The following is a 19,032-nucleotide window of genomic DNA, read 5'->3' on the forward strand; positions in this document are numbered from 1 at the left end:
CGTGTAATCCATACAAACTACAAACTTCTGAGTGAAGGTAAAGCAGGATTGTGGCCTGAAACACTTGTACTTTCTGTACAATCATCATTTCAATTCACAATTACTTGTGTAAAAACTGCATAAAAAACAAACAAAAAAAGTATCAACAAAACCTAACAATGCAATCAGACATGGCTCTTATTTTTAAAATGACAAGAAACATGACATGACAAGCGACATGGCAAAATAAAATCGCTAATCTTTCAAAGGCTGAGTTGTCTGTTTGAAACAATTATTTGTCAGTTCACATTCATTTTCCCCATGAAAAAAATATACCTTTTCACTATAAAGCTTAAAATTCTGTTCATTTTAAGATGCACTTAACAGAGTCACGTGAATCTTCAGTGCAAACCTACAAAGTAACAAAAAAAAAGAAATACAGTTATTAATTTAAAAACAAGATTACTGAATGTAAAAAAAAGGAAAAAAATAATCTCCACATACCAAAGAAAAAAAAAAGCATAAACAAAAAAGCAAATATCATGGGTAAAATTGGATTTTCTAATCCAGTTTCCCAGTCTGTACTTCTGCTTGCTGTCATCGGGTTGTCCTCTGAAAAATAAATAAGCATTGTAAAGTAAGCAAAATAAGCCTGTGACTAATTATCAATTCTTAAAATAAATGATTATATCACATATAAAATGTAATCAGACACAGTGGAAATTAGTTTTTTTTTTTATTGGCCCTTCAAACTTTAATCTGAAGCAATCTGTGTGCAGCAGCATTTGCTCAGTTGATACAACAGGAATGCCATCGTCAGATTCATGACAGACTTTGTGGATTTCTGAATCTAAATTCATCCTTGTAGGATCATCGGCATTGACATCAGAATTAATTACAGCAGCAATCACATCTGCTCCTTCTTCAGGTACACCATGCAAGTCACCTTTTACTTCTAATGGTTCGATCTGATCAGCTCCATATTGTTCTGCACTATGAGGTTCAATTGTGTGCATATCCTCTGTAGAGATCTCAAGGCTCACACTTGTCTTATCCTCAGAAACAAGTTGATCAGATGTTGATGCAACGGATTTTTCACAGGATTCATTCACCTCAGAAGATTTCTGATCATTTTGTGCAGAACCACTCCAAAATTTCGTTGTTAGCTCATTTACGAGACATTGCGGAGACTCAACTTTAACATAATATAGAGGGTTACTGTCAGTGCACTGCACAGTCACTTTCAGAGGTTTATCCACTAAGAGTTTGTAGAAGTTATCAGTAGCAGCATTGTCCCAAGATCCCTCGGAAGTATCAAATCCTTCCAACTGACACAGAAAAGCTTGAGGTGGACTTTCCAGCAAGTCACAAGGTAGTGCTTTAAGAGAGCCTTCGCTGGTTTCAGACTCATTTCCGAAGTCAACAAAAAGGACAGATACACTGTTTGTGCATTTATTAATAACCTGCGCACGATACCACCCCTTACGAAAAAGAAGTTTATTCAAGTGTGCTATACTTCTTTCAACCAAAAATAAGAATGTACTTTCAGTTTACTTTTTATTTACTTCTCAGAAATATACTTAGAATGACACAAGTATACTTGACTTATACTTACAAAAAGTCTAAATATACTTGAACTTTACTTAAGTATACTTAATTGTCAAGTTCTGTGTGTTTTTGCTGACTGACCACAGCTCTGCCCAAACTTGAAAACTGCTTTATCTCTGATGAACGCAAAGGACAACTCAAAACTGTTCACTTTCTTTTCTTTTATTTTCTTAAAGATGGTTTGATAGATTTGGGATGGAACAGAATAGGTTGATAACCTTTAAGATACACAAACAAAAAACCATGAATTAATTACAAATAAATCACAAATAAATCTCAATACCACTTTCTCAAAGTAATAATAAATGGATGTTAGTGAATCCTCAAACCAAACCAAACAAAGTCATTTAGATTAACCTAGGATCTCTAATAGTTAATTATTAAAATACCAATCCCATAATTAAAACTTATATAATTTAAACAATACACATGCTTAGAGTAACGTTACTTCTGCCAAGTTCTACATTGACATAATAAAGTCTTCGCTATTTAATTTAAATTTGCACATTACAACAAAGCAAAAAATCATATAGAAGCCTGAAACTCAAACACATTCAAACACAATCACATTCTGTCCTACCAGTTGCGTCTTTGGATGATCAGGAGCTGTGGTTAGAGTATCTTTTTCCAGGAAACGGGTGAGAGGGCCAAACTGAGCTCTTACCAACATTTCATGCCATGCACTCCCTGTGGGCGCCGCGCGGTAAATATGGTCCCCAGAGCACTTCCGAGAAGTTGGTTCCACCTCCTGTTGTATGGTTGCCCCCTGCAGTTTGGGAGTGCTCTGAGTATCTGGGTGAATCTAGGCTGGAGTGCTCAGTACAACTTGTAACCATGAATTGACACAACACCTCCCACTTGACCTCCTGGTTCTTCAACCCAAGGAGGTCACACCAGTACTGTGATATTTGGATTTAGTTACTCTATTTTTTTGATCCTGGTTGCTGATGCTGCTCTTCAACTGGAAGCAGGACAACTATTCGTCTGACATCCCTGTGAAGAACTGTTGCAGGTATCTTGGTTGAGTGTTTTTCATCTTTTTAGTGGGCTTCACAGTTGCGACTGGGTAGCTGGGGAAGGATCGGAGAGTATACATCCCTCACAATTCCCTTTCTGTCAGTATTGACCGTCAATAACTTTGGCAAGCCTGAACTGACCTCTCAAGGCATTCTGGTCAGCCGCCAGATGACATCTCCAATTGCCACATTCCTGTGAGCTGTGTGCCACTTAGTCCGGACAAACAGGGTTTGGTCCGGCTAACTGGCTCCATTTCCTCCAGAACCGGTCAACTTCTGCTTGGATGGTTCTTAATCTCTTGTAAGAGTAGCCTTCAAAGTCAAAGGTGGCCCTGGATCTCCTCTGGGTCCAGTTCTTCCAAGCAGAAGTGAATTTGGGCTAATGTATTCTACACAGTCCTCCCGGCTCTGAGTCGGCTGGCATCAATAGGTCGTTTCATTGGCGAGGTTGGAAGAACCTATAAAGGAAGTCTGAAACTCACCCCATGTGAAGACTCCATTACCCCCCAGATTGTGCAAAGCCCGCTTCACAGTCCGGACAGCAGCTTCAGCAGCTCCGTTCCTGTGAGGTGAGTCTGCTGGATGGATCCTCCCAGTTCCATTCTGTGCCATGCTTGGAGACTTCATATTCAAGATTTGATTTATCCAGTAGGTCCAAAAAACATGTAGAGCTCTTGAGGGCAGGTCTGGCTCCGACAAAGTTCTTTCCAGGAATCCGACCACAATCTCCCTCGGATGTCCTCTCAGTGCCGTAAATCTTTGGTAGGCTTAAACAGGAAGCCTTCAGCTGGACTGGTCCCTGACAAGGTCTGTGTGCATAGCTCTGGACGCCATGCAACAGAAGACAATTCCCCACACTTTGAGTTTCACCTTCTTTCTCACCTGATCATTTCACTTCGTAAGGTCCAAATAAGTCCCCTGTCGTGTACTCAAATGGATTGGCTGGTGTTATTCGCTCCCATGGAAGGTCACTCATGATTTGTTGGCATCTTCGGGCCCTAAGTCTCCTGCATGTCACACAATTATCAACAAGCTCTTCTGAGCTAATTTCCGGCCTCTTACCACTCATGCTTTCCTTCTGGAACAATGTGGCCGGAGGAGTTGTTGTGACTGCGATTTCTTCATGATTTGCCTTGTGGGCTTCTTGAGATAGAAGAGTGGATACCCAGGATGTGCAGGGCAAGATTGGGTACTGCAGTTTTTTTCTTCATTAAAGATTTGGAATCTTCCTCCACAGAGCAAAAGTCCAGTGCTTTCCTCTTTGACCACAGCAAGCCTGCTTGAGTGTGGGTCTGGCAAGGTTACCTCCTTTTGAGCTGCAAGGAAGAGATCCTGAGTGCATCTTCACAACTCCATGATGGTAAGTGTAGCTCCCTTGACTCTGGACTTGATCTCAAGAGCTGAAGGAATCTCCTTCCTTTTGGCTTGCTTGTGGTTGAGGGTCTTGAACCCAGCATTTCTTTCACTTTGTGGCAGCTCTCCACACCACCAGGCAATGACTCTCATCAACCTGGTTAAACTGCTGAACTTACTGATGTTAAGGATTTTTACTCACTGAAGAACCAGAAGGGCGGCCTTCGGACTTGGATTTGGTGCCCTTTTCCGCTAGGGCTGCTTTGCAGGTCCTTGTTTTGGTCAGAGGTTGGAGACATTGGCATTGCCAGTGGCAGGTGGAGCATGTTGGCTTTTTTTTCCACCTGTGCTCGGGTCAGTGCTACTGTAAAACATTTCCTTTGGAGCTTGTTTATACCTTCTTTGCATCTTCTGCAGCGACATCTTTGGGTGACTTTGGTCGGCCACTCCTCCACTGGTCGTTTCAGAAACTCTGGGCCATTTTGCCACACAGAGTTCTCTTTGAGTTCTTCTGGGGTTGCTCCTCTTGTTGTGAGGTCAGCAATGGTTTTTGCTCACCTGGAATCCATCTCCAGTCTTCAACTGATGTGGACTCTTGGATCTCTCCCACTCTGTTCGCAAAAAAAGGTCTGGTACCCATAACTGTCCCTTTGGATTGCACCCAGCACAGTTTTGACTGTCCAACAGATGGATCCAACGATCAAACATTTTGCATCCCGACTGTGCTTTTCAATGTATGAGTCTTGCAGCGAACACAGCACCACAGACCTCAGCCTTCACTGGTTCTCCCTTTTGGTCAAGTGGTGTGAGCTTGGCTTTGGACTCAACAAAGCCGGACCAGGATGCCTTTGCTCGGTCTCCCACCTGAAGTATGCAACAGCTCCATAGCTCTGGTCGCTCCCATCTGAGAATGTTATTCCCCAGGGTTCTCCCATCTTTTTTGACTGGTCCTGAGCGCTTCTATGGAAGGTAATTTGGTTGAGGCGTGTGTATTCCTCAACAGGCGGATGGTTCTTCTCTAAGTCTTCAGACACAGAGGTAAATCCCATGTGTCTCGTGTTAGAGTTTTGCCTCCAGCTTCTTGAAATGCTTTTCTGACTAGAATGGCTCCTTTCTGTTTGGCAGGTGTTGCAAGGCCTATTGGGTCATACAAACTAGCTACTTGTGGCTGAAGCAATTGTCTTCTAGTCAGTTGGGTTTGGAGTTTTTCTTCTTACCTCTTCTCCTCGACGAGAATTTTGGCTGATTCTCATCTTCTTTTTTTCTCTTTGAGAAGTTTATCGAGGTCATAAGATACAGTTTGTCTGTGTTCAAACCAGGTAACCAACTCCAAGGGCTTTGTTGTCTCCTTCTCCTCTTATTTGGTTGGGGAGAATGAAAGACTTCATCTGACGATGCTGGATGTTCTGATGTAGACGTCTTGCCTCCCACTTTGGCCTGATCGGACCCACGGCTTGAGGACAAGAATCCTGCCTCCTGCCTTCAGAATTTCTTCGACTCTTTGGTGGTTTCGTCTAGATTTTCCAGGTCATTTATGGGATGTCAGGATAATCCATCTACATAGGAATCCTCTTCAAGGACTCTCCGTTCCTCCTTCAGACGAGTGAACATTGGCAGCTTTGCTGTCTCTCTCCATGGCCAGTTGTGCGATGCACCCTGCTGGTCGATCGCCAATGTTGACCCTGGTGATGGCATATTCCTCATAATTTCTTGCCTCATCTTCACTGTTTCTCCAGAGAAATCTATGGAGGTGCATCTCCAGGTCTTCAAGCACACACAGAATTGTACCATCTTCTTGATGTCGCCGAGGGCAGCATGGACTCCTCTCCTGAACCTTAGTAGCACTGCTCGGATGGGATTAAGGTAGTCCATCAGGCCCTTTCAGGAGAAGGTTCATTCATGCTGATTCCTCTAAACTCTGGGCTGCTGTTCCATACCAGTCGGACAGGTTTGTTGTTACAGAGTGTGGGTTTGGTGCCCCACCAAATGACTGACGTACCATACCGGGTCCTTTGCCAATCAGCAATGGTCTCTCTAGTGAGTTTCTTTGGCTGCCTTCCTTTCCACCATCTCGTGGACTTGAGTTGTGTATGCTGCACGCCACTCTGGCTCTTTCTTGAGCTGTTTCTCCGTCCTCAGAAACGTGGCTTCCACTGCGCTTCTGTTGTTGGGCAGGGAACTTGGATCTTCAAATCCGGGGGTATTGGGGGGGGTTGTGTCCCCAATGAGGCTGGTCATGGAACTGACTATGCGCATCTGACTTCATATAACTGAGGCCTTTGCCTGATCATCTCAAGCTCTCTTTCTTCACTCAGAGTCATGTCTTTGCCTCCTGGTTGACAGTTACCACACCCGGGATCCTCCACACCTTGGGTTCGCAGGCCGCACCAATGCTGTCCCACTTCCACCAAGTCCAAGAACTCTCTGCCAATAACAGTGGTTTTGGTTTCAGCTCCAGATTCTTGCATCGTCAGCAATTTCTTGATACTTCTGCTGTGATTCTCATCGATCGTGCAAAGTGAGTCTCAGAATTGTGCAAGGCCAGTCCACTTCTTCACAGAGGTCTGGATGTGCTCCGCCAACGGTCTTTCCTAAAGGGCTTTCCCACAGGACAAGATCTCCTACTACCTTTACTCTCTGTGGAGCAAGTCTTCCTTCACGGTGGCTTATGAGAAGCTCCACGTGTTCTGGTCTGTGAAGATCTTCCAGGTTGGAATGTGGGGAAGAACTTCTTGAGTTGCTGTGCTTTGATTACTCTGTGAACTTTTGCAATTTCATCCAACCCATAACAGATCAGCTCATGAGCTCTCTCCGTGCCTCTAGGTGTCTTGACTCTTACCTTGAGTAAGTATCTTTTGGTCTTTACCTTCATGGCCATGCCTCCAAACTCCATGGACGACAAGCGTGATCCTTTTCACTTTGAAGCGTCAGTCTCCTGGCAGCTACATGAGTGGATGTAGTTGGTATCTGATGCTAAAGTCAATGAGAGTTCCAATTTTCTGTCCTGCGTTGGCTGGTTTACTTCGAGAAGCATAAGAATAACTGGTAACTCACGTGTGCTTGAGTCATCACTCCAGGAAGGCTTCTTCCAGTGCAGTGTGATTTTGCAGCCATGTTGGTGAAAGGCTCTCCTGAATTTTCTGCCATATCCGGGGTAAGCTCAGATATTTAATTCTCTCTTGCTCCTCTGTGAATGTTTGCCTCCTAGTGATCTGGGTTTTCCCACTTTCACAGATTCTTTCCCCTTGAATCCTCCTTTCAGGCAGAGAAAGAAATGGTGATCTGAAGAGCTTCCTCTCCTGCAGTCTCTGGTCCTGCACAGGTATGTGTCGTACATCCTCACCTCTGAATGACATCTGAGGCATCTTCTGCATGCTCCCCAGTCTTTCGACAGCATTCAGCTTCTCACCAGGCTTTAGTTATTTGAACTGCTGTACAAAAAGAATATCTTCTCACGGTGCTTTTCATCATCCACACAGACAACACATCCTCCTTTCCCCCTCGTGGACTTCCCCCCCTTTTTTTGTCGAGGCATACCTCTTCTCCAGGTATTGTGGATTTCGTTCAGGGTTTTCACCTACACCCAATTGGTCTAGGTTCTTCTCGTAGAATGGTCTCTTGGTGGTCTTTTAGAATGTAAGATGGCAAAGTGATTTTCAAGTGTGCTCCATTTCTTGTATGACCATGAGAAGTCACCCTCCCTCTTTTATATTATCTGCAGCTTGCTCTCTATGGCACTTCACCTTATAAATATTATAGATATTATAAAAATAATTTTACATATATTACGTGAATTACTAACTTTTTGCCTGAACAAATGTTACATGACATGAAATATCAACATCAGCATCAGCAATAAGTGTTTTCATTTGAATAATTTTCAGTTTTTATTTTACTCAGCCTAATGTCCAAACTTATGGAAGCCCATTTCTGCTAAAAGGAAAAAAAAAAAATCACACTTTGGTAAATCACTATTATGAAAAGAAAGTCTAAAATAATGAGAACAAGCTGAAATTAATTTACGTGATATAATAATGTTATGCCAAACTATGACTTTTTTTTTCATATACTGGGGTTCTTCAAGACTCCCAAATGACAACCAAAAAAAAAGTGACGCATGCTATGTCTTGCGAAATCATATGACAACACAAAGTCAATATTCACTGCCAGTCTTTTCCACCATCCAAGCTCTGACTTGGAATGCATTTGAAGATATTCGGAGTATTCATTACATAAAGCTATTGTATGCCTTGGAATTACTTTTTTGGTACTTTTTTTTTTTTGTTATTTCAAAATCCAAGAGTTAACTTTCACTCTTTTTTATTTGCAAAAGAGTGGCTAGGATATTCTTCAAAAATGTCCTTGGAAGAAAGATATAAAGGTTTGGAATGGCATGATAGTGATTTATAGGGATGTAACGATTAACTGCGAGCCGGTTGTAAAATCGTTTTAAATGCGTTGATTCAAATCGGTTGAGATGCTAAACCAATCTCGATTCATTTAGGTGTAGGAGTTCATATGAATGCATGTCTGAGTATGAACTTACTGTCTTTCGAAAAGTTTAGATGGGTATTTTGTCCTTTTTAATCTTTGCCCCTGTAAGTGTCACCTGACTGGGCTGAGCAGATGAATCTTGCTTCTCGTCAGCTCGTCTGCTGTTTCGTCTGTTTCCAATGCAGATATTGTTTATGTATATTCACTAAAACTGAAAGTCACCTTCGTTTTCTGTTGTTTTGCTTCCCAAATGTTTAAATTATAAAGTCTGAATTTAAATGAAAAACTGCATCATGGTGCATGTATGCAGCATCTTTTTGTTTGGATCATGGATAAAAAATGCAGTGGTTGCCTCTAAATTTTTTTTTTAAAAAGGGAAAGAGTCACAGGCAAAGCTTATTTTATTATATTAAGAGATTAATTTTATTTTTTGTGTTATTTTATTTGAGTTGGGGCTTGTTTTTCACAATTTTAATTTAGCTTTGTTTATTAAACATTTACATTCTATTTAAATTTTGACAGTTTAGCAGATATGCTTTTATCCAAAGCTATGGACAAATGGGACAATAAAATGCAATCAAAAAACCAACAACAAGAGCAATAATGCAGTGCTCATATTAGTATAATTATAGTTTATATTATAATTTCACAAAGAAATGTAACAGCCTTTTGTCCAAGCGAATAATAAAAGGACACATTTTAATTCTTAATTTGTCATTTAGAATAATTTCTTTTTTTTTAAAGTTAATTATTAATTTGTATATTGAAATCATTTTGTTTAATAGTATAGATTAATCGTGAAGTGAATCGTTACAAAAATCCTAGTGATTTAATGGGGAGACAAATTTCATTTTTGAGTGAACTAATGTCATTGGATATGGGTGAACAGTGAATTGTTTCCTGCAAACAGATGTATATTTTTTACTTAAACACTAGTGATTTTTTTTTATTGTATTTGTAAAAACAAAAATAATGAGAAAAACAAATCTGTAGTATTTCATTCCTTAATACAGCCAATTCAAAAATCTGTGAAGAAGAAGGTGAGTGGCCCATCACAAAAAGCAATTATATGGCCACAAAGTCTTGTAAGGACACTGCTGTTGGTTTGACAAGGAGAAATTGCACTAACGAAAGTGGAAAAAGGAATCTCGTCCTTGTTGAATGCAAGAACTACATAAAGTTCAACAAGGCTGTAGAGGTAATCATTCTTCATATTCATTAATCTATTCTCACTGCTGGCCAGATTTATCCTTAATACTAAATGCTTGGTTTCCTTTCATAATAACAGATTGGAATAAGGCATTGGCTTTATTAAAGAACGATGCAGACAAACTTTTCAGTGAAATACAGCATTCAACCCAAATGTGGGAGGACATTCAGCTCATTGGCAATATTAATATGTCTGTAGTCATTTTCCGAAAGATGAACATGTGTCTATACAGCAGTTAAATCGATGGAATGATACTATCATGCCTGTATGTATGGTTTCTCAAGTTTTTTTGTAACGTTATTATTAAAATTTAAACTCTTCTTTAAAATCTTTAGTAATATTTGGTTCGGGAACAGGGCTCACCGAACTTTACATGTGCCAAAACACCTGAAAATTAAAATTAAAACAACAATTTACAAGAAACTCAAAGGACAAAGAAACTATCATCTTAAATATTTCTTCTTCCAATTTACAAGGAACTCAAAAAACAAAAATTAGCTTTTGTTATTTAGAAAGTTGTTTAGGTCACAAAATTACGGGCTTCCAAAAGCAAATAATAGCTCATTCTTTACTGGAAACATGTCAGAATGAACTCTAATGTAATTAGAAGCAATACCATTCATTCAAAATGACAAATAATCAAAAATTCCTTGTGTTAGGCTCAAGTCTAATCGCATTTTCATTTTTTTTCTTGTTTTTACATTTCAGAACTTTGTCAGCTCTTATAACGCAAACACTTTGAATGACACACACGCCTGGAAAAAATCGCTGAAACTGAAAACACAACTTTATTCTGTAACATATCTACACACTATTGAGGGAAATGATAAGGAAACTCAAATCTGACCTCGAATGTTTCTCAAAGTTCTAAAAATGTTAAACTGGCGCCTGTAGTAAGGCAAAGGGGAAGACATTGCGGCGGCTTTAATTGCCAGCGTCAGTGCAGACAATAGTGTTGTTCGGCGTTGGATTCCGGAACCTTCATGAGTGAATTTTACCACAGTATGAGGGAAGAAGCTTAGAGACCATCCGGCCTTGTCAGTTACCACTGTAAATAATACCAATAAGGAATAAATTCCATCTCTGTGTAACCTGGTGTTCGATTACGCTGAAAAAAGACTTCGGAATCATGAAATGTATGTGTTTTCTGGGATGTAAATAAGAATGCGGTGGTCTTCAGAGGGGTGTACATGGGGTGGTGCGGGAAGTCCAAAGTTGTGCACATCGTGAACACAATCTGCGTTCACCATACCTGATGTCCGAAGTGCAGAGACCCTGTCCAGATATATTAAGGAAACTGACCTACGCTGGCTGTAGGATATCCGTCGTCTCACTTGTTCTGTGTTTAATCATTGAGTTTTTGGTATGGGATACAGTTGTAAAGCAGACACAGCCTCTAAGTTTCGACACGCGGCCTTAGTCAACATCTCTGTTATGCTTGCATGTTGGCACACTGTGGTTTTTTTTAGCATCAGCTGTTTCCGAATGCATTGCCCCCAAACTGGTGCTCCTTCCCCTCACAGTATTTAAACACTTTTTTTCCCTCGCCGTTTTCTTCTGGATGCTGTGCTTGAGTTTCGTGCTTCTTCACCAACTGATATTGTCTTTGACCAGCTGCGGAAAAAGGTTTTTTTTGGTATTGTCTAGTCTCTGTTGGCTATGTATGCCCATTAATATGTGTGGCAGAACAACCTACATTACTTTGCGAGAAACGGGTAAAGAAGAGGAATACTATTCCAAAGACACCCTGCTGGCTCAAATATCGGGGTGTGTTGAAGGGCTCCATCTTTTCCTTTGTAATTCCTGCCATAAACTATTGTAGATTGTAAACTTTTCACGCTGGTTTGGTGTGATCATGAGATAGTAAATCCTACTGTGTCAGAGTCGAAGGCTCGGGACCAAAAAGGATGTTGCCAGGAGTCTGATTAAGACAATAGTTTTCCTAAGCCCTGTCCTCCGGAATAACTTGGCTCCTCTGGGATTTTGGTGCTGTACTTTGATTCTCACACAAAACCTTTTGCCCAAATTGTGGTGCTATGCATTTACATTGTTAAATGTCACTGCAGGTAAGGGTCAAGCATCAGACACTTTATCTGTTTATGTACTCATTTGTGCAGGTACTGTACATTAAAATTAATTGTTGTATTTCATTGCAGGCTTTTTGATACTGCCCTGACAAACTGCGTGGGAGAGAAAAGGTAACTATGTCCACTACACGTGCCCTCCGTATGATTGAATCATCAATTGTTTAAGTAATTTAGTCTGAAAATATAACATCGGAACCACTTTCATTCACATCAGTTGAGCATTACTGATCAAATTTGCAAGGTTTTAGTTTGTTTTTACAGTCAAGCTAAATATAATGATATTTAATTTTTCCGAAAGGTCCGTGATGCACTTCTGAAGCGTTTCAAATCCAAGGTTAGTATGTAAGAGAGAAATGTATGCTTTTACAGATGCAAAATGCATCACGAACTAAATACATGAAATAACACTGCTCACGTTCCCACATTTTCTTACGTTAGCAATTAGTGCAGTCTAAAACTGAAAGCTCAACGAAAGCGACATCTTCAGTTATAATGAAATAAAGATTGAACAGTTTTAAGGTAAGTTACATTTGTGCTCTTGAGAATATTTGTGACCCTGGAGCACAAAAGCAGTCTTAAGTCTCTGGGGTATATTTGTAGCAATAGCCAAAAATACATTTTATGAGTCAAAATTATAGATTCTTCTTTTATGCCAAAAATCATTAGGATATTAAGTAAAGATCACGTTCCATTAAGATATTTTGTAAATTTCCTACCGTAAATAAATCAATACTTAATTTTTGATTAGTAATATGCATTGCTAAGAATTCATTTGGACAACTTTAAAGGCGATTTTTTCAGCAATTAGATTTTTTTGCACCCTCAGATTCCAGATTTTCAAATAGTTGTATCTCGGCCAAATATTGTCCGATCCTAATAAACCATACATCAATGTAAAGCTTATTTATACTTACCCTTATGACTGGTTTTGTGGTCCAGGGTCACATTTTATTGAGTGTCTAACATATTTTTTTCTAATGTTGTTTTCATCCCAAATCAGCATGTGAATGATTTAGTCGATGTCTTCTAAACGTACTGCAAACTTGAAAAACATCATGGATTAAATTCTCTCACATTCAACAGCTATAAAACATTTAGTTAACTATTTTCTAGAACACTGTACAATCATCTGTGATATTGTAGCCCGTTAGGATTTAAATATATGTAGATGTATTCACGTTAGTCATATTTATGAATGCGCTTAGTTGAATGTATTTAGGGTGAGTAAGTTTTATTTCTGAAAATGGTTTATTCAATTCGATGTATATTCGTATTCAAGTATAATTATGCTTGTATGTCTAAAGCCTACTTTGGTATTACTTAAAACTGGTTTAAAAGTTATAGATGAATTAAATTTTGGTGTATAATTTAGTGAATGAAGTTAATTTTTCTTTTATTCAGTTTTTATGTTTATTTATGTAAATATAATTAAGCTTTTGTGTCTTTAGATGACTATTTGGGTGTTATTTAAAAAATTGGTTAAAGTCATAAATAAATATGAATTTTGGCTTGGAATTTAGTTGAAATATGGTCATTTTCATTTTTGAAAATGGTTTATTAAATTTTATGTATATTCATATAAGTATATTTATGCATTAACATATATATAGCCGTATTGGTACTTTTGGCTTATAAGTTTCTGTCCTCCAAGGAAATGCTTTCTTGTTTATGTTTTACACTTCATTTAGATGTACAACAAACATTGCAGATGTTGCCTACTAAGCATCCCATTATTTTCTTGTGTTTGCTCTCATTGCATAATAAAACCTACTTTTTAATGACTTGTTTTTTGGGCTTCTTTTCTCTCCTGTTAACATCCTTTATCATATCAATCCCTAAGGGCAAGACCCATTTAACTTGCCATTTGCTGAATGTTTTGTTATACATTTTAAATAAAAACAGCAACTTTTGGTCTCGAACAGTGGGCTAAAACCTGCCTTTGGATGCTGCTCGACATTGCAGAGGGGTCCTCTTGTTCCAGTTCTGAGTCTTTCTGATTAGGGTCACATGATTTTTTTTTTTCACAATTTCTTCCACTAGATCACAATCTCCAGCAGCTGCTGCCTGATGCAACTCTGTCATCTTTTTTTTTCAAACAGTACCACTTCGCCGAATTTATATACTTTATGCATTGTAATGTACAAATGTTTTAGTTAACACGCCCATGCTATCTGAATGCTGCTCGCCGAAGGATTAGAGCCGCAGTGCGCCCCCTTCAGAAAGAACTTTGTACTGCATGCAGAGTCGCTGCTGGTGACACCACACTTAAGAAATGAGAAACCATACATACGTCGTTTATAGTGATTCCGAAAGACAAACATATAAAGGAGATTCGCTTACGTTTGTTTACATTATTACTGTATTTTCGAGTGTCATGGTTGCACGTGGAAAATAGCTAATTCTTGTACATTTACAGAAATGTTTCTTATTTTTGTTTCTGTTAACAAAACAAAACAAAATAAAAGCACGCCCACGAACACAATTCTATGAACAGGTTTTATTGCAACAAAAACAATTATGACGATAAAAGAAAAATGAATACAAACTATATATATATTTTTACAATAAGGAGAAGAAAAAAATATATCTAGCACTGCACGTGTAATCCATAACAAACTACAAACTTCTGAGTGAAGGTAAAGCAGGATTGTGGCTGAAACACTTGTAACCTTCTGTACAAGTCTCATTTCAATTCACAATTACTTGTGTAAAAACTGCATAAAAAACAAACAAAAAAAGTATCAACAAAACCTAACAATGCAATCAAGACATGGCTCTTATTTTTAAAATGACAAGAAACATGACATGACAAGACAGCGACATGGCCAAAATAAAATCGCTAATCTTTCAAGGGCTGAGTTGTCTTGTTTGAAACAATTATTTGTCAGTTCACATTCATTTTCCCCATGAAAAAAATATACCTTTTCACTATAAAGCTTAAAATTCTGCATGATGCAAAGTCTTCTACTGTCTGCCCCAAAGACACATATGGTTTCTTGAAGAGCAGCTGGAATGTTTCCTTCACAGGTTTGGTTATTAATTTTGGTGTATTTTATTCTATTTTTTATTTTTTTTCGGGTGAGTTGCCACTGGGAGTAATTTTAACTTCCCAAGTAATGCCATCTTCTTTGATAAACTTGCAAGACAGCGTGTTCTCACCAGCTTCACCAAATATTTTTTTGAAGAGAAATGTCTGCTCCATTCCTTTCTGCATCTTGAATCTATCATCTATACTGCAGCGAACGCTGAACCTCGGGTATGACAGTAGCTGCTCATCAAGTCTGCAAATTTTAAGGAGAGAAACAGTTGCCTCATTTCCAAAATCTATGAACTCTACCTGAATCATGCCATTTTGAGTTGACACCTTACCTGGTCCTATCATACGTGGAGGAAGATCTACAGCTTGAGGTAAACACTGCACTGATAGTTCAGGAACAATCATGCTTCCATCTACTGCTGTCAGTGTTGGGTACGTAATACTTTGCTCTTGAGTCTCGGCAGCAACTAATTTGTTCTGAGAAATCAGAGGGTCAAAGCTGTGAAGGTCAGGGTTTACATCATTTGATTTGATTTGACGCTATTTACCTTGCCAGAGTTCAGCTTGGGAGTGTCTTTCTGAACAGTTTCAGAGCTTTTTACTCCAAAACTGTGCTCACTTGCAGTAGGTTTTATTTTAGCACCCGTTGTCACTTTGCTACAAACTTGAGGCTTGAGGTCACACCAGTAATATTTCATAAGATCATTAACAATTAGCCTACATTCAACAAGGACGTTATACTGAGGACAGTTTGGAAGGTCAGGGGACATTACTGTATTCTGAAGAGTCACTCTTAAGGGTTCATCCACCAGAAGCTCAAAGAATTTGTCAGTTGCTGCATCGACAGACCCCGCTTCTAACTGACAAAGAAATGCTTGTGCAGGGCTTTCCAGGAGCTTGGTGGGCAGGGATTTAACAAAGTTCAGGTCAATTTCAGACTCATTTCCATAATCTATAAAAACAACAGAGACTGTTTTAGAATGTGTATTGATAAGCTGTGCACAGTACCACAGCTGGTCAGAAAAGAATGCCAGGCATGGTCAGTGGCATAACTGATCTGACTGAATTGGTTTTGTTTGACTAGAGTTTCCTATTTCTTGTGCAAGCAGGGAGATTTTGTCAAGTTCCTCTGAGTTTTTGAACTGGCACCAGAAGTAATTTGGTCCAACGATAGATGAAGCATATGCATCTACAATTTGTCCTTGAGTTACAGCTGGTTCCGAAGAACGGCTGGGTACCTTCATTGCAGTGCATTTGGGATTCGGGTTGAACACCTGGTTTAAGAACAGCATTAAACAAAGGCCTTTCCTCAAGTTCTAAACTAACAATCCAAGCAAGTTTTTTTAACCACTCATTAAGCTCACATTGCTCAGGTAATGTTACATTGAAAAGTTCAAACTGAACAGCCTGAATGGGAATGGATGCAATTGCACTAGCCTTTGGAGGAAGTGGCAGAATATCAGATTTATCCAAAACCACCAGGTCACGATAGTCTACGAATTGGACAAGTATTTTCAGATGCGCTGATTCAATTTGTGCTCTGTGCCACAGCCCATCGGCATATTTAGCAAGACACATCATCTTAGGGTAAATTGAAAACTTTGCTTGTGGTTGCTTGCACAGACGTTGAATATCTTTGGTCATTTTCATGACCGTATCAGTATTTTGTGCAAAATGGCCATAGAACTGATTTACACTTTGGACACAGGTTATTCTAACCTTCTCCTCTGCGCACAACTCAGTTTTGGGTGGTTTTTGGGTGTTTGATTAATTTTTGATTGGTTGTGGATGCAGTGACATTCGATGAGGGACGTCCCTCTGCGGGTTGTAGGTTTTTTCCAGTTTTGGTAGGTCTGTCTACAGTGACATCTTCAAGAGAATCGGAGCACTCGGTTAAAGTGGTTGAATCAAGAGAACGTACAGGCACATTTCTCCCATACATATATTTGTGTGCCATTTTGTTTAGAGTCTTAAGAGTTCTGTCGCCACAAATCCTTTCAGTCGTTGACAAACACTGCTCTCTGTGGCCAAAAGTGTCATTCACATCCACACTGTCATAATAAAGCGTTATATAATAGACACCCTCATTTGCACTGTAACGCTCAAATTTTCCAATAAGGATTTTATCCAGTACAACAGATTTCAGATAATCTATCTGTTCTGTCCTCCATCCAATGTCTTTTTCAATGACACCATGTAGAGAGCATGCATAGGTGACAACTGGCAATCTGAAGAACCTTGGCGATAAAGGTCTGATATTGCAGAGTTTAACAAAATCTCCAATTCCATTATCGACATGAAAGACTTTGACAACATCGGAGACATTGTTCTACTGAAGCAGAGATCGATACCACTTGCCATCACTTCCTTTGGTTGCACATGGAGACCCATCATACAGCAGCATTGGCATCTGAACAGAGAATGAGTCTTCATAGTATTCATGGAGCTGATCACTTAATTTCTTGAGCTCTTGTGATAAGACATGCAATTTGCAATAGATTTTCAATGGATGAATAACTTGTGTCACAGTTACGATCTCAACTGCTCCAGGCAACAACTCAGGATACAAGTATTGGTCCAACTTGACAGGGTCACTGTCATGCTCCTGCTGACCATTTGTAGTCACAAGGTCAGTCTGTATGGAAGGGTTTTTTCTTGGCAAATGCAGTGAATGCATTACAAGGCTTTTAAAGTCTTCGTTAGGCATATTTCTAGCAAATCCAAGTTCATACATTTGTTTGGATAAACTAGGAATGTCAAGAATAATGATTCTGGAAGGCATTATCTCATCCTGAACACACCCAGAGATGTCTTTCCCACACAGAGATCTGATGACCTTTGAAGCAGCCACAGACCATGAACTCTCAAGACACAGAGCTGACACACTGGCTAGTATGCAAAGCTCTACTTTGGGAGGTAGACTGCAAAGATTGTGTGGACATTTTGTCAAAACTTCACTTGGAACCCAAAGTAATTTACCATCATCAACGAGGAACACCTTGTATTCATGTTCAGATTTTGAAAGTATCCTTGCTCTTGGCCAAGTTCTGTCTTCATATACCAAGCAAACTTCTCCAGGTTTGCCTTCATAAGTATGCTGCCGCTGTCTAGGGATTTCAAGGTCTTTTTTAAGGTGTTGATATACTGGATATACTTCTCTGTTTTCTTGACCATTATTTAAACTCCCTCCAAATTCCACTAAGACAGTGTGTGGGTTTAAATTGACTCTTGTGATATGAACAGTCGTATTGGATCCAACTTTTGGCAAACCAGGAAATAAACTCATCTTGGTTAAGAATATTGTCTTTCAAAATGGTTTAAGAGCAGAAATAGGGAGAATCTGAAGAAAACAAAAAAGAGAAAAAAACACATTGTTAAAAGAATAGTTCACCCCCAAAACTTTTTAATAAATAATAATTTACAAACAAACACAAAATCCTCACTTGGGTTTCTTTCCCATACAATACAGAGCTGCAAGTAATGATAATCAATGGATTTCAATTAACTTCAATGAATGGATTATCAAAATAACTGACATTCTGTTTCTAAATTAACTATATTTAATGTTTTTTTAAAATAAATGAAATTTAGAAAAAAAAAATGTTTTTAAAGAAGTGTTGTCCTAAAAAAGTAACAGATGAAGATTATGAAAACAGATATATAGACATTCAGTGAAGCCTGTAAAGTTTATTGGTAACTTGCTGTCAGGACGAGCCTTTATGCAAAATGGAAATACTTGCATGGACTTCCAACATTTGCAAATAAGGATATACTGTAACAGCAAATTATAATTTGTCTCTCAAACATTACATGTAGCCTTTATGCAAAATGGAAATACTTGCATGGACTTCCAACATTCTTGCTTGGAGTTCAAAAATTTTCAAATTATTTTTTGCTGTTGAAGGGAATTATAATTTGTATCTATTTGTTTTCATTTTTTTTATCTTTCAAATCACCTGACAGGACAAAACATGTCAAACTATTTGTTGTAAACAAAAAAAAAAAAAAAAAAAAAAGATGCATGGATTAATTGTTCACAATTAGATCTATAGCTTGCATTTAGGAAGTTTATGATTACTTAAATTGTCAATGTATAGAAAAGAGCAGCATAGAAAATCTCTTTAATATTTTGTTAAATAGATGTTTACTTTTATATTTTTAGCTTGCATTTAGGACGTGGCAAAGGAGCCTTGGAAATGAGGTAAGTACAGTAAAATTAATTTGTTTAACCCAATTACAATTTTGATT

General features: G+C 38.7%; 1 protein-coding gene across 1 annotated transcript; it reads right to left on the minus strand.

Moving 5' to 3' along the window:
- Positions 1 to 348: 348 nt before the first annotated feature.
- Positions 349 to 18,070, minus strand: LOC109108325 (tudor domain-containing 6). Its single transcript, XM_042773374.1, is given in 17 exon segments — positions 349 to 391; positions 733 to 1,460; positions 3,499 to 3,610; positions 3,952 to 4,081; positions 4,515 to 4,567; positions 4,737 to 4,980; positions 5,538 to 5,800; positions 5,894 to 6,142; positions 6,240 to 6,380; positions 7,158 to 7,340; positions 7,494 to 7,582; positions 8,566 to 8,620; positions 13,519 to 13,582; positions 14,907 to 15,240; positions 15,324 to 16,008; positions 16,010 to 16,563; positions 16,565 to 18,070. Coding segments are annotated over 17 exon segments (5,433 nt in total).
- Positions 18,071 to 19,032: the final 962 nt, after the last annotated feature.

The sequence above is a fragment of the Cyprinus carpio genome, chromosome A17, assembly GCF_018340385.1.
Source record: "Cyprinus carpio isolate SPL01 chromosome A17, ASM1834038v1, whole genome shotgun sequence".
Taxonomy (NCBI): Eukaryota; Metazoa; Chordata; class Actinopteri; order Cypriniformes; family Cyprinidae; genus Cyprinus; species Cyprinus carpio.